This window comes from Somniosus microcephalus, chromosome 11 (assembly GCF_052327205.1).
Source record: "Somniosus microcephalus isolate GS21.2 chromosome 11, FLI_Smic_1.0, whole genome shotgun sequence".
NCBI classification, from domain to species: domain Eukaryota; kingdom Metazoa; phylum Chordata; class Chondrichthyes; order Squaliformes; family Somniosidae; genus Somniosus; species Somniosus microcephalus.
In genome coordinates, this window is record NC_140997.1 from 68,100,733 (window position 1) to 68,115,832 (window position 15,100).

At 38.0% G+C, this 15,100-nt stretch overlaps 1 protein-coding gene across 4 annotated transcripts in view; it reads left to right on the forward strand.

Annotated features, from left to right (window-relative positions):
* Positions 1 to 15,100, forward strand: part of vps35l (VPS35 endosomal protein sorting factor like) — a 147,124-nt gene that overhangs the window by 18,999 nt on the left and 113,025 nt on the right. For all 4 annotated transcript variants that reach the window (XM_086000833.1, XM_086000834.1, XM_086000836.1 and 1 more), the window contains exons 2-7: positions 1,972 to 2,071; positions 5,909 to 6,100; positions 7,372 to 7,494; positions 8,353 to 8,377; positions 8,490 to 8,566; positions 14,414 to 14,542. In XM_086000833.1, coding sequence (XP_085856959.1) covers positions 1,972 to 2,071; positions 5,909 to 6,100; positions 7,372 to 7,494; positions 8,353 to 8,377; positions 8,490 to 8,566; positions 14,414 to 14,542 — 646 coding nt within the window. The remainder of the gene's footprint in view (positions 1 to 1,971; positions 2,072 to 5,908; positions 6,101 to 7,371; positions 7,495 to 8,352; positions 8,378 to 8,489; positions 8,567 to 14,413; positions 14,543 to 15,100) is intronic.

Sequence of the window (15,100 nt, forward strand, 5' to 3'; positions counted from 1 at the left end):
AGCTCCCATTTGGTATTGTGTGTTAACAACTTTACTTTGATTTCTAACAGATTCCATTTCTACTTCAACTTTTATTTTATTCCTGTCAGCTTTTTTCTTTTAAACACCTTTGTGCCTGCCCCAGTGTATCCTTTTTCTTTTTACAGAGTGCTAATTATCTCTAGGCTACTGCGACCTGTCTTCCTGCTGCTGTTCAGGCTTTCACTCTTTCCATCCTTTTCTTATAGTCTCATTATGTTCGCACAATATATGAGTAAAATATCTCCTGGTGCTTTTTGGTCATGGTGGATATCTGTAAAAGCCTTTCGTCCTATGCCGCTGGGTAAACTATTTACACACAACTACTGATTCGCAAATTTCAACTCCAGAACTCTGAACTGTGGTGGCAGCTGCCAGGTCAGCATGTGAGCATAGCGGATTCACATGCTGCAATTTACATTAAAATTTCTGGTTCAGATGGTAGTTATTTACTTCACCCTTGGTAAGAATAAAAAGCAGCTCTTCTGTTACTGGTTTAATGTTGAATAATGGCCTGGATTTTGCGGTTGAAATAGCGGTGAGGCTATCTGGGCTAACCGTTATTAAGGAGTAAATCTGACAGCAACTCCCGCCGTCCGCACATGCGCAGTTAAACGCAGAAATCAGGAAGCTGCTGTCCGAGTTGCCCTGCTCCTCCACAAGCTTCGCTCTGACAGTATCTCGCCGAGAGACTCAGCATTCACATACATGGAAGGGCTGGCATTTGCAGTACTTTCCCACTATACATGCTAGAAAAAGTTAGGGCTTGTCCATTCAAGTGTAAGTGAATTTTTGACAGTGTGATAAGTCTTAATTACTGCCAAACAACCTCTCTGACACTGAAAATTTACTTTTAAAGGAGTGGAGTCTCATTCTTCAGATTTTAATTATTGGCGATTTAAAAAAAATATTAAATTGAAATTTTCTTTTTCTCTTTTATCTCTCTCTCTCTTAACCCCATCTTTTTTTCCCCACTCTATTTTGCTTTCTGTACATTTGGCATTGAATTAAATATTCTAACTTGCACTTCCTGGTTTAGATTCTGCATGTTTAAGGATTCTTCAATCTGATTGATTAAGGAAATAAACCTTTGCCCTGTTCACACAGATGCCAGATCCTCTGTAGAGGGCGCCATGCTGTTTTGACTCTAATAACCACAAGTTCCAGTGCAAAAGCCCACAGAAACTGTAGGCAAGTGTAAGTGTAATGAACGGTGAGCGCCGTTCATTCGCCGCTGACCACAAAATACAGGTTAATGTGATTAGTGCCAAAACTGGCAAACAGTCTGATTTGAAATCCAATCACCTCTTTCTCTGACAAAGCCAGTTTAGGGTAGAGGTGAATATAAATGCTGAGCAATTGCCTTCAGGTTTAATCATCTTGATCTGAACTGAGTACCAGTCAGTTTGTATAATGGATTACTGTAGTTTGCTATAGGGTGCAAAGTGTTTTACTTCTGCATTATTTACTTGCTGTAACATTTTTCAGCCGAGCAGCTCAATTAGAGACTGTAAAACTCAGTTATTTGTAAATAACTAAGGCTAAATTTCTTGTGCTTTTACAGATAGATAAATTAGTTTTTTTTGTAGATATAGCAGTTGTGATTTTTTTTCTTTGGGTAATTATAAAGTGCCTTTATAAGAACAAATTGTCAATTATACTGTGTATTTACTGTCGTACTATGTGATTTTTACTGTACTTTTTCTGAAAATATGTTTGCTTTTTATCTGGATAGTGGCAAACAGAATTTTCTAGCAGTTGGGCCCTGAGCAAGTGTGTCTCCAGTCTGTGAGGAGACAAGAAATCTGTGTTAACAAGGAGGGAAATTTGATATGGATCAGCTCACCCTCTTATGGGACGGTTGCAGTGAAATGTGACTAAAAGAATTACATCTGCTAAAGATATCATTTAGTGAAAGCTACAAATCTGATTTCATTTTTGTTTTACTTGAAGGTATTCCAGAGAAAGGAATTACAGAGCAGAATTGGAGGCATGCTGCCTCGAGGCTGTACCTCTGGAATATGGCGACTTCCACCCTCTGAAACTTATTACTGTATGTTCCCCAATAACATTCTACCGACCTGATGATTTTTTATTGATTCATAAATTTTAAAGTGAATTTGTTACTTAATGGTTAAACTTAAGAAAAAAAGACAGTATGGTTAAATTAGCTTCACAAATGTCAACATTAAATCTGTTGTATTATGTGTGATTTGTGATACAGGTTGAGTGTCCCAAATCCAGAGTTCCGGAATCCGGGACAATTGGTGGCAGGCGTCCAGAATCCGTAAAATGTTCTGGAATCCGGACACCCTGAGGGAGGCTTACCAAAAACCAGAAATAGCGCAACCTGGGACAAGGCATTTCCGGACTCGGCACGTGTTTCTGATGTCCGAAGTCCAGAAATATCGCATCCAGACTTCGGACATCAGAAACACGTTCCGAAGTCCGGGAAAAACCCGAAAACCGGCTCGGCCTCGGTCCCGAGGTTGCCGGATTTGGGACGCTCAACCTGTACTGCGCTCTAGGTACATTCCCACAAGGGGGAAAAGGAGGGCAACCAAAGCAGAGCTCCCTGGATGACGAAGGATTTAGAGAGTAGGATGAAAAAGAAAAAGGCAGCAAATGACAGATTTCAGCTTGATAATACAAGGAAGAATCAGGCTGAATATAAAATGTACAGAGGAGAAGTGAAAAAGGAAATAAGAGGTGCAAAGCGACAGTATGAGAGTAGATTGGCGGCTAACATAAAAAGGAATCTATAGGCATATTAAAAGTGAAAGGGTTGGCAGAGGAGCAGTGGGGTTGATTAGGGACTAAAATGGAGATCTATTGGTGGAGGCAGAAGGCATGGCTGAGGTACTAAATGAGTACTTTGCATTAGTGTTTACCAAGGAAGAGGACTTTGCCAAAGCTATGGTAAATGAGGAGGTTGTCTGGATACTGGATGAGATTAAAAATAGATAAAGAGGAGCTATTAGAAAGGCAGGCAGTATTTAAAGTGGATAAGTAACCCAATCCGGATGGAATGCATCCTAGGTTGCTGAGGGAAGTAAGGGTAGAAATTGCAGAGGTGCTGGCCACAATGTTCCAATCCTCCTTCGATACCGGGGTGGTGCCGGAGGACTGGCAGATTGCAATTGTTACACCCTTGTTCAAAAAAGGGGAGAAGGATAAACCTGGCGGTGGGGAAGTTTTTAGAAACAGTAATCCCTGGAGAAAGTACACAGCCACTTGGACAAGTATGGACAAACAAAGGAGAACCAGCATGGATTTGTTATGGTCAGGGTGGATGAGGGCAGTCGAGTTGATGTGTGTATGGACTTGCTAAAAGCATTTGATAAAGTACTACATATTAAGCTTGTTAGCAACATTGAAGCCCATGGGATAAAAGGGACAGTAAGTAGCAGCATGGATACAAAATTGGAGAGATGTGGTGAATGGCTGTTTTTCAGACTGGAGGGAGGTATACAGTGGTGTTCCCCAGGGTTCAGTACTAGGACCACTGCTGTTTTTGATATACATTAATAACTTGGACTTGGGTACAAGGCACAATTTTGAAATTTGCAGATGACACAAAACCTGGAAGTGTAGTAAACAGTGAGGAAGATAGTAATAGATGGGCGGACACATGGCAGATGAAATTCAACGTGTGAGGTGATGCATTTTGGTCGAAAGAATGAGGAGACAATACAAGCTAAATGGTACAATTTTAAAGTGGGTGTGAGAACAGAGACCTGGGGGTGTTTGTGCACAAATCTTTGAAGGTGGCAGGACAGGTTAATAAAGCATATGGGATCCTGGGCTTTATAAATAGAGGCACAGAGTACAAAAGCCAGGAAGTTATGCTAAATTTATATAAAATAATAGTTCGGCCCCAGCCACTTCTGGGCACCACACTTTAGGAAGGATGTGAAGGCTTTGGAGAGACAGCAGAAGAGATTTACTGGAATGGTTCCAAAGATGAGGGATTACAATTGCGTGGATAGACTGGAGAAGCTGGGGTTGTCTCCTTGGAGCAGAGAAGGCTAAATGGAGATTTGATAGGTATTTAAAATTATGAAGGGTTTAGATAGAGTAAATAAAGAGAAACTGGTTCTAGTGGCTGAAGGGTTGAAAACCAGATTGGCAAAAGAACCAGAGGCGACTTGAAGAAAAACATTTTTACGCAACGAGTGGTTAAGATTTGGAATGCACGACCTGATCGGGTGGTGGATTCAATAGTAGCTTTCAAAAGGGAATTGGATAAATACTTGAAGGAGAAAAAAATTGCAGGGATATGGGGAAAGAGCGGGGCAGTGGGACTAACAGGATTATTCTTCGAAAGAGCTGGCACAGACTCGATGGGCCGAATGACGAACTCCTGTGCTGTACTATTCTATGATTCCATGCCTTGCCATCCATGGAGTCGTCCATTAATATTGCCTCCGTATGAATTTAGGGATTCATCCCTATGTTGTTATACGTGGTATTGTAAGCAGCATACCAAGAGTTTTAAGATTTTGGGACTTTCTAAAATCATAGTCTGTCTGGCTGATTGTGTTTGTGCTGATGCTCCTCTTTCCTTGAATCCTTTAATATTTTCTTTCAAGCATTTAATCCCCTCTTAACTATTGTAATTGGCTTGCATCAATGATCACTTACGAGGCTTTCCAGATCTAAACCTTTTGGGTGGAAACTTCTAAGATCTCCCTGTATGTGCTGGTACTAAATCTATGTCCCCTTATTACTTATTCACTGTTGCCCTTTTCCTTCTTGGACTTGTATTGTAATTTTTGCTGGTGTAAGCTTTTTATTTCGACTGGCATTAAATTGATAGCAAGACCAATTCTTTTGAAACCATTTGGAATAAGTTTATTAAACACACAATAGCCTACTGGTATCTATGCACTCTACTCAATTACAATAGATAAGGTGATGGGTTAAATTTAAACAGACTTGTACTTCCCTGAGTCAAGCAATGCACGCGGCCTTTTTCCTTGCTTCTTGGTCTGGTCTGTAGAGGGAGGGCTTCCTGCTTTTCCACATGGTCACCCAGAGAGAGAGCCTTTGGGTTCCTTATTTATCTTTTTAAGTCCATTGTCTCTAAATTGCTAAGACCCTAGGATTGGGCCTTAGTTTCATGGCAATTCTTGATTTGCTTTCCTTTGAACATGTCTGTCTGCAGTGGCTGGTGCCATTTCTTGATTAAGTTAATTGTTTGTTAACACCTTTTAATGGCTCTTGAGTTTCGATGGGTTTCGATGCTGTCTCTGTGGGGGTTATCCTGTTATGCAGGTTTCCTTTGTTAAGTTTTGCACTGTTGCCCACCCAGGGGAGATCCATACGTATTAAATTCATCTTTATTACATACATCTTATATTAATAGTCTCGAGTCCATCACACATCATAATTTTGACAAAGCATACATTTTTTTCTTACACTGGACAGCAAAGTCTTGGCTCTGTTTGCAATATTGAATCAAAATCTCCACTTATTTGGGAATGGGATTTTTGAGAGCAAAGTCAATATGACTTGTGTATTTTGAGGAAAAGGGTGAATTTTTAAATTAAGACCTAATCTAATGGTAAATTGACAAAACAAAATCATGTGTTATAACTGTTTTGAAGGAGAGAAGTTTTACTTGCATTTTTAAGATTAATCTTGCTTGGGAAAATGCAACATATGTTTCAGCAATTTCACTATTAAAGTAAAGCAGCCAGTACACGCACACACCGCATTTTTTGTTGCATATGAAATTGTTCATTAAATTTTTACCACATATTCAGGGTATCCTAATTTTTTTTGCCTACTTAATGAATCTGCAAATCAACATAGCACCAAATTGCAAAGATCTATTAATGAAAGTTAATACAGAAAAGTAATATATTTATTTGGTAATCCTTTGTAGGTTGTTGAATCAAAGACTAAGAAAGTCGTCCGTAAAGGAAGTACCTCGTCTACCTCTTCATCCTCCTCGAGCTCGATGGTGGATCCTTTGAGCAGCATGCTGGATGGCAGTGACCCTCTATCACTGTTTGCCGCAACAGCAGATCCCCTCTCATCTTCATCCATGACAACAGGAAAAAGCAACATCAATACGGTATTTAAAAAATTATGGCTGTGCTGTTATATCTTTGATTTGAGATAAATGGGGCAAAATTGTCACCTACATAATATATATGAATGTTCTTATTGAGTTGCTTTTTAAATTTTACAATTTGCTTATTCTTTGCTATTCTAACTAGATTCTAAATAAATTTAGAATTTTTTTTTTCCTTTTTGAATCCACCCCTTTTGGAGTTGTGAGCTTGGACTGCAGTTGGGTAATAGTGGGTGGCATATTCATGGCTTCCATTTTGTTGCTAGCAACGCTGGAGTGTTGAAGTGTTATGTTAGATAGGATTGCTGCCACTCTTTCCTCGCTCGTTGATTGGGCACTTGATCTTTGGGTCTGTACCTCACAAATTTGATTGATTGTCAGGCAGACAGACCGCAAACTAGCAATCAAGAGTGAGTGTCGGCTAAGCCAGGGATCAAGGGTAGAATCAGCAAACCAACTTGTGGTATATTTGGTATTATCGATTCAGTTACATATTTTGCAGTAATCAGTATCTGTGTGAGCTGATGCTTCTGAACCTCAAACTGAAAAGTGGATTTCTGAACAACCTGAGTTTGTCCATGAAATTGGCAATGCTAACAAATCCCAATTGGATCTTCTGTCTGAGAATACATTTTTTAAGCCTTATACTATCGAGCAAATTCAAGATGGTTCACGACTATATTCTAAAGGCCACTGGGGATGGACAATAAATGCAACTTTCCCAGCGTTGCCCATAACAACAACTTGCATTTATATAGCGTCTTTAACGTAGTAAAATGTCCCAAGGCATTGAGTACAAGTTTTAAAAATGCTAGAAATAGGTAGTGTTGCATTTTGAGATTTCTTTACCATTTTGTCTTGGTATAATATATATTAATGTTGCTTTTGAGTTCAGAGGTAAATAGATACATTTTAAAGCTTCACTTTGTTTATTTCTGCAATTTCACGAGAGCTTGATAATTTTCAAACTTTTTGGGAAGTATACAGAATTAAAGAAAGCTCAGCACATGCAGCTTAAGATAAATTAAAGAAAAACATCTGTAATGGACATTGCAATGATACCCAACTAATCTGAGCTCTTTTTAACACAACCTGTAATCTAATGTTAAATGAATAATTGTGAAGGTTTGCCATCATAGCATTTAAATTAAGACCAGCTTTCGTCAAAGCTCAACCTTGTTCAGAAAGGGATTATATTTTACAGGCATTGTAAATGGCACAGTTTGTTTTTAACTTGCTTTGATACTCATCATTTGGATTATATTACACAGGATCCTGGTAAAAAGCAGCGTGACAGAGAAGAGGATACAGCAGTAGGGATTGACTTTGAACCATGGTCTGGGAAACGCAGTTATATACTTGCACGATACACAACCACAGAAAAGCTATCCATAGTAAGAGACTTTTTAGACAATTTTCTATATTATGTAACAGCATTTAAAGGTTTGGCTGTATCTTATAATCCTGCCTCAAACTCTAATGAAAAATTACAATTAAATAACAATGGAACAGTTCAGACAACTGTTTCTAACGTAGCTATTTTTAAACATGCGTGATTATATTGTGTATAATATTTATAGGATTTAATTACATAACTTTACTGTCAAACTATCCAGGTCTTCTGTGCTTTGAAAAGTATATCTCAATGGGGTAACCATAGATTTCAGATTTTATGATCTGTCAGTTTCTTGTATGGCAATCCAGATGTACACACAAAACACTAATGGGTCATGGAAGTAACAAAAATGACTTTGATAAAAGTGGACGGAATGTGTTAAATTACCATATAGTTTTAGTAGTTTATTTTCATAACATATTACAGTCTTGTGCATTTTTTGTAAATGGCATATTTATTTTTATATAATTTTAAGTTATTGCGCCCACTTGTGCTGTGCTGCCTATTGAGTCACATTACTTTTCTATTATAGTAGTTGTACAATGCGGTAATGTGGTTCTGTGAGTTGCAGAGTTTCTATGTGCAGTACATTGCATTTTTCCCCCCAACTTGATTAAGATAGGCAACATTTGGAGAGCAAATGTAATCATTTGTGCAATATTCATAAATATCACTTTACGGAGTTTCATTATTTTTACAAAATGTGTTAACTTTCTAATGCTCGAGTTCAGACAGTCAGAACACTGCAAGAATTGAGTATTCCATTTGTTTTGTTTTCTACAGTAGAATAGCATTCTGTCATATATTTTAGGATAGATTCTGCTTTTTCCATTACTTTCCTTTTTTTGATTTACAGAACTTGTTTATGGGATCTGAAAAAAGTAAGTGGCAGGAGTAAGTTTACTTCATTGTGAAATGTTACTTTTATAACTTTCATTCAAAAATCTCACAATTTGATTTTATAAATTGATTCTTTGTTATATTTCCTCATAGATAAAGCTACAAGTCCTGGATCTGCTGTTTCTGAAAAAGTGAGGACTCGTTTAGAAGAGTTAGATGACCTGGAGGAGGTAAATGAGAGTTCTCACAAATCAAAATTTTAAATTGGTTCCTAGTAGGACAGGGGAAGAAAGTAAAACACATTAGACTTCTGTCAGTTTTCTTCCAACAGTTGGTAAGTGCCAGCAATAATAATTGAACTGAAAGAATAATAATTGAAAAAAGGAAGTTGATTTAAATGATGAGGTTGACGGTTGCATATTTCAAAACTGTTGCAGTTAGTTTACTTTTTAAAGAACGTTTAAATATTTTTAACCTTTTTATCCAAAGATTTTCTTGGCTCACTAATATAGGTTCTGTGATATCTGAGGCAACTAATGGGGCTAGAGGCAGACCATAGTTGTGTTATTTTTTCATAAATATTATAGTGCATATGTTTATGTAAAATAACTAGATTACTGACCGCATCGAGGAACTTCCCATTTTGCACCATTAAAAGGATGTTAAATTGGAAATGTTTACATAATCAATTTAAAGTTAGGAAATGAACCCAAATATGTTTTAGCAATGAAAAGTGTTACCTAATTTTAAGTACTTGAGCTTTGTCCTTCAGTTGAGAAGTCTCCTTAATTCTTTTACTTTCTGCCACCATGTTTTCTATGCTATTTTGCATAACTTTTGTATTCATTATAAAACTGAAGGATTTTTTTTTGGGTTAGGCTATCAGTAGGTCATTAATACTGCTGTATTCAGTCCACTGTACATTATAGGGAATATTTGACATTTTATATAAGCTGCCATCTGAGTGCATTTTCTTGTCCCTAATTTGTCTCAACAAACATTGAAATATCTGCATTCAGATGAAGTACTGTAGAAAATGTTTTTTTTTACCTGCATAAGTCTCTGGAATTTTCCCACAGTAAATGTTTTATTCATATCCACTTTATATGCTGATTTCCGAGCTTGAAGTGTTTGCAGTTCACTTTCTCATATAAAGCAGTTTCTGCAAAAATGTGCAACTGTGGGACACTTGGGAATATAAACCGTGCCAATTTTTATTTTTAGTTTCTATGCCAATGTCCAGCATGCAATTCAATAAATGAGTTGTGAAGGTTAGTTTACCATCAAACAAACCAACTTGTAATGTTGGGAAATAATCTCAATAATGACATATTTCATAATACTAACGTGATTCCCGTCATTGATCTACTGTTTATGACTATTGAAAGACAGCAATTCACAAGAATTATCGATTGTTCTGATACCTGCTCTTCTCTTATGCTTCAGCAGGGAGCAGCACTAGCATGATAATTGCAAAATAATGTAAAGTTCAATAGACATGTCCTAATATTCACCCCAAATTATAAATTTTAGATAATGGATATTAGAATTTGTGTTGAGTTTAGGTTATGCAAATTTTTTTTGAGAACATTATAATAAAATGCAATATTTTTGTTATAATTCTACTTTATTTTACCATATAGTGTTTTTAATAATGAGAGGCCTGTATTTTGCAGTAAACGTAACGGTGAGGCTCTCGGCACTCACAGTTATTAAAGAGTAAATCGGACAGCAGTTTCCACTAACCACACATGTGCAATTAAACATGGAAATCAGGAAGCTGCTGTCCAAGCTACCCTGCTCCTCCAGAGCTTCACTATAACAGTATCTCACCCAGTGACTCATCATTGAAACACATGAAGGGTTTGAAAGATACCCACTAAACTCGCCAGAAAAAGTTGGGGCTTGTCCAAGTGTAATTAAATTTGTCACAACAAGTTTTTTAAATATTGCAAACAACCTCTCTGGTACTGAAAATTAACTTACAAATGTGGAGTCTCATCCCTTCAGACTTTAATTATTAACTTTCTTTGTCTCATTATTTTTCTCTTAATCCCATCTTTATTTACCTCTCTCTCTTTTATTTCACTTTCTGTACATGATTTGGAATTGAATTAACTATTCTAACTGATCCTTCCTGGTTCAGACTCTGCATGCCTCAGTAAGGATTCTTCAATTTGATTGGTTAAGGAAATACACAGTTGCTTGTCCTGTTCACACTGGTCCCAGATCCCCTGTAGAGGGCGCTGCGCTGAAATGACTTTCTATTCACGGCAAGTTCCAGTGCAAAAGCCCATAGAAAGTCTGCAGGCAAGTGTAAGTGTAACGAATGGCTGGCAATGTTCGTTTGCTGTTGACTGCAAAATCGGAGCCAATGTTATTGTACAGATAAATACTTACCTAGACATCATCTGCAAGGGTTTAATATCTTTGCGTTATAATATTTGCATTAAGTAGCTTTTCCATGGAGCCTGGTGCTTACCCATTTTGGACAAACCAAAGAATTGTCAGCAAAGCAGAACCTGTTGTAACATTGGTGGCTGTATGTTCGATCTGTTTTCAAGATTGTGAATCTGCTTTAGCCTGTGCCTAAATAAATTTAATAAATAGGCTGAATAAAATAGTTTCCTCCTCTTCAATCAGTATTTTGTAATAACATTTCTTGTGTGCATCTGCATCATGACTGTCGAGTCTGTCAATTTTCTGAATTAATGAATTTTAAGTCTGCGTTTTACGCCACACTAATTAGTTACTTTCTACTTGCATATACTTGTTTACCATCATATATTATCAAAATCTTCCTCCCTGTGTCCATTTTCTCCCATCACTTGCCACCAAACACACTCTACATAATCTTATTCCAGCAAAAAAAAGTTCTACAGCTGCCCTTACACTTCCTCATGTAGCCTTGACATTGCCTGCAAATCACACAACAAGCATGTTAGAATTTTTTTTTTAATTTGACACCCTTATCAATAAACTTGGCTTCAACAACCTGGAGTCCGGGTGACCTTATTCAGGGTTGAAGGCGAGATAGATTCTGTTGAGCTTAATGGGAGATACCTTTTCTATGAGTGGGCAAGAGAGATTGAGAGATAAACAGAAAAGCTAGTGAGAGAAGTCCTTTTTGGAGGAAGAGGATGAAATCCCTTATTGATCAAGAAGAGGGAAAAGAAATGGATAGGGATGGTTTTTGTGGCTGTTGGGAATACTTGGAACAGTTGATGTTTGAGCTTGTGCATTTTCTGAGTCACTGAGCATTGACATGGGAGATCCACCAATTCTCACTGACTTGGTTATTTCAATTTGTTGTTAATATACCGTCGAACTTCCTCTTGACGAAAAAAAATCCAAATGTAACCATGGGATGCATAACTTTGAAATTTGATTGCTGAGAACATTTTTTAATTGCATAGAAATAAAATGATCTAGCTTTTCATTAAAAGAAAAATTTAACCCTACCTCCCAGTTTCTTAAAAAAACCCACTGCAATGGATGTTTGGTAAAGAGGCAAACATAGGATTCCATCATAAGAACATAAGAAATAGGAGCAGGAGTAGGCCAATCGGCCCCTCGAGCCTGCTCCGCCATTCAATAAGATCATGGCTGATCTGATCCTAACCGCCAATCCACTATCACAGAACCATCTCCTGAATCTAACAGAATTAGACACATGAAATAGGAGCAGGATCAGGCTACACGGCCCCTGGGCCCGCTCCGCTACCCACAGGGCCATGACCGATCCGAACCTAGACTCATGTCCACATTCCTGCCCGCTCCCCGTAACCCTTAATTCCCTTTACTTCTAGGAAACTGTCTATTTCTGTTTTAAATTTATGTAATGATGTAGCTTCTACAGCTTTTTGGGGCAGCATATTCCATGGGCCTACCACCCTCTGAGTGAAGTAGTTCCTCCTCATCTCAGTTTTGAAAGAGCAGCCCCTTATTCTAAGACTGTGCCCCCTAGTTCTAGTTTCACCCATCACCGGGAACATCCTCCCCGCATCCACCCGATCCAACCCCTTCACAATCTTATATGTTTCAATAAGATCGCCTCTCATTCTTCTGAACTCCAATGAGTAGAGTCCCAATCTACTCAACCTCTCCTCATATGTCCATCCCCTCATCCCCGGGATTAACCGAGTGAACCTTCTTTGTACTGACTCGAGAGCAAGTATGTCCTTTCTTAAGTATGGACACCAAAACTGTACGCAGTATTCCAGGTGCGGTCTCACCAATACCTTGTACAACTGAAGCAATACCTCCCTATTTTTATATTCTATCCCCCTAGCAATGAAAGCCAACATTCCATTGGCCTTCTTAATCACTTGCTGCACCTGCATACTAACCTTTTGAGTTTCGTGCACCAGGACCCCCAGATCCCTTTGTACTTCAGTACTTTCCAGTTTCTTGCCATTAAGATAATAACTTGCTCTACGATTTTTCCTGTCAAAGTGCATAACCTCACACTTTCCAGTATTGTATTCCATCTGCCAAGTCTCTGCCCACTTACTTAGCCTGTCTATGTCCCCTTGCAGGTTTTTTATGTCCTCCTCTCTCACTACTTTCCCTCCCATCTTAGTATCATCTGCAAACTTTGATATGTTACACTCGGTCCCCTCCTCCAAATCGTTAATATAGATTGTAAAGAGTTGGGGACCCAGCACTGACCCCTGCGGAACACCACTAGTTACTGATTGCCAGTCTGAGAATGAACCATTTATCCCAACTCTCTGCCTTCTGTTAGATAGCCAATCCTCTATCCATGCCAGAATATTACCCCCAATCCCGTGACTTTTTATCTTAAGCAATAATCTTTTGTGTGGCACCTTGTCAAATGCCTTTTGGAAGTCTAAATACACTACGTCCACTGGTTGCCCTTTATCCACCCTAATACGTTACTTCCTCAAAGAACTCCAGCAAATTTGTCAAACATGACTTCCCCTTCATAAAACCATGCTGACTTTGTCCTATTAAATTATGATTATCCAAATGTCCTGTTACTGTCTCCTTAATAATGGACTCCAAATTGCTTGACCTGTCTTATCTTTGTTCCCACTCCGAGTCTGTGCCGAGCTGTTCTTGGCATTTCCCTGATGACATGTCTGAAGTTGGAAGGTTGCTGAGTGAGGAATTATAGGTGCCACTCTGCAACAACACAATGGTGCTGTACTAAATTGCATGAATGTGTTGCCCTAGTTTCTGCTTTTTATAGGGAAATGTAATTTTCAGTATACTTCAGACAGCAGTTTGTCACTGTCTGAAAGTAGGTTGGCTGATCACAAAACTGTAACAAATCAAACACAACTATGAATTACAAATAAAATCTTGATCTAATTGTTTCTCCTGGGTTGAAACACTAAATTTGACTAGCTGAGTATTTGTGGTATGCGGCGAAAAAGAAATGTTTTATCAGTTTTAGCAGGCAATAAAACACAGTTGTGCAATAGTACCATAAAGCATAGGTTAAAATGTTCTCAAAATAGAGAGCATAGTTCCCTTTTTTGAAATTTACAGATTGAAGGTGTAATAGAATAAATATAGGCCAAAGACTCCCTTAGATAATGGAAAAGCCCTCCGGTAATTGCAATACACTATGCAGTCAACTGCAGTGAATGTTTGTATATTAAAGCAGCTTTCTAATATTTTACTGGCTATGCAATTTTCAGGTGAAAATCAGTTTTTAAAAAAGAGCTGGCTACTTTAGAGGAATAATTTAACCTGAAAAAGTGCAAGTTATGTTGATTAGATATTTTGAGGCCAACTTTATAAATACAGCTATTTCTTTATTTTTTTTAGCTCGTGTCAGCACATGATAATTTGACACGTTTATTTCATGTTATTGTTCTCCTAGTTTACAGACTTAGAATTGCTAATAGAATTGCTTTCTCATTTGTAATTTCAAAGTTTTATAGAAACAATATACAATTTGAGATTAACGATTGTTTCTACTGCAGTGGTATACATTTGTTTCATGGTTTGCTAATGATGGCAGCAGTCTCTAGTTTTTTTACTTGTCTTTCTGCGAACTAAATTTCATTTTCATTCTTAATTGATCTCCGTCTTTCTTACACCAGGGGTCTCAGAAAGAGCTTTTAAACTTGACCCAGCAGGATTATATAAACAGGATTGAAGAACTGAATCAGTCACTGAAGGACGCATGGGCTACGGATCAAAAAGTGAAAGCATTGAAAATAGTTATTCAGGTCAGCTTTAAACTACAAATGAAAAGTGGCATTTTCCTGGCTCATATACTCAAACTAAACATGTTCTTATTGTTCTGGCAATTGGGGCTGCTACCCAGAGTGTGGCTAATGATACAATAAAGCTCCATTTCCTATTTGGTCAGATGGCGTTGCATCCGCCCACTCTTGGTTTCTGCTGTATGGTCTGCTTTTCACGTATATAACAAAATAAAGCAAATGCAGCAAAAGCATATAAATATTCAAAAGCAATCCAAAATCTTAGCATGGCTCCTGTTTGTTCTCCACGCATGATGGCATTTCTGAGATCAGGAGTTTGGCACCTGAAGAATCCTGCACACCAGCCCTGTTTTACTACATAACACAGCTCCAGTGCACCATATTGCTGAACTGAATACTTGTGATCTAGAATGCTTTCAGAAGGATGCTATTTGGGCCATCGTGCCTGTGCTGGCTCTTTGGTAGAGCTATCCAATTAGGCCCAGTCCCCTGCTCTTTCCTCATAGTGTAAATTTTTTCCTTTCAAGTATTTATCCAATTCCCTTTTGAAAGCTACTATTG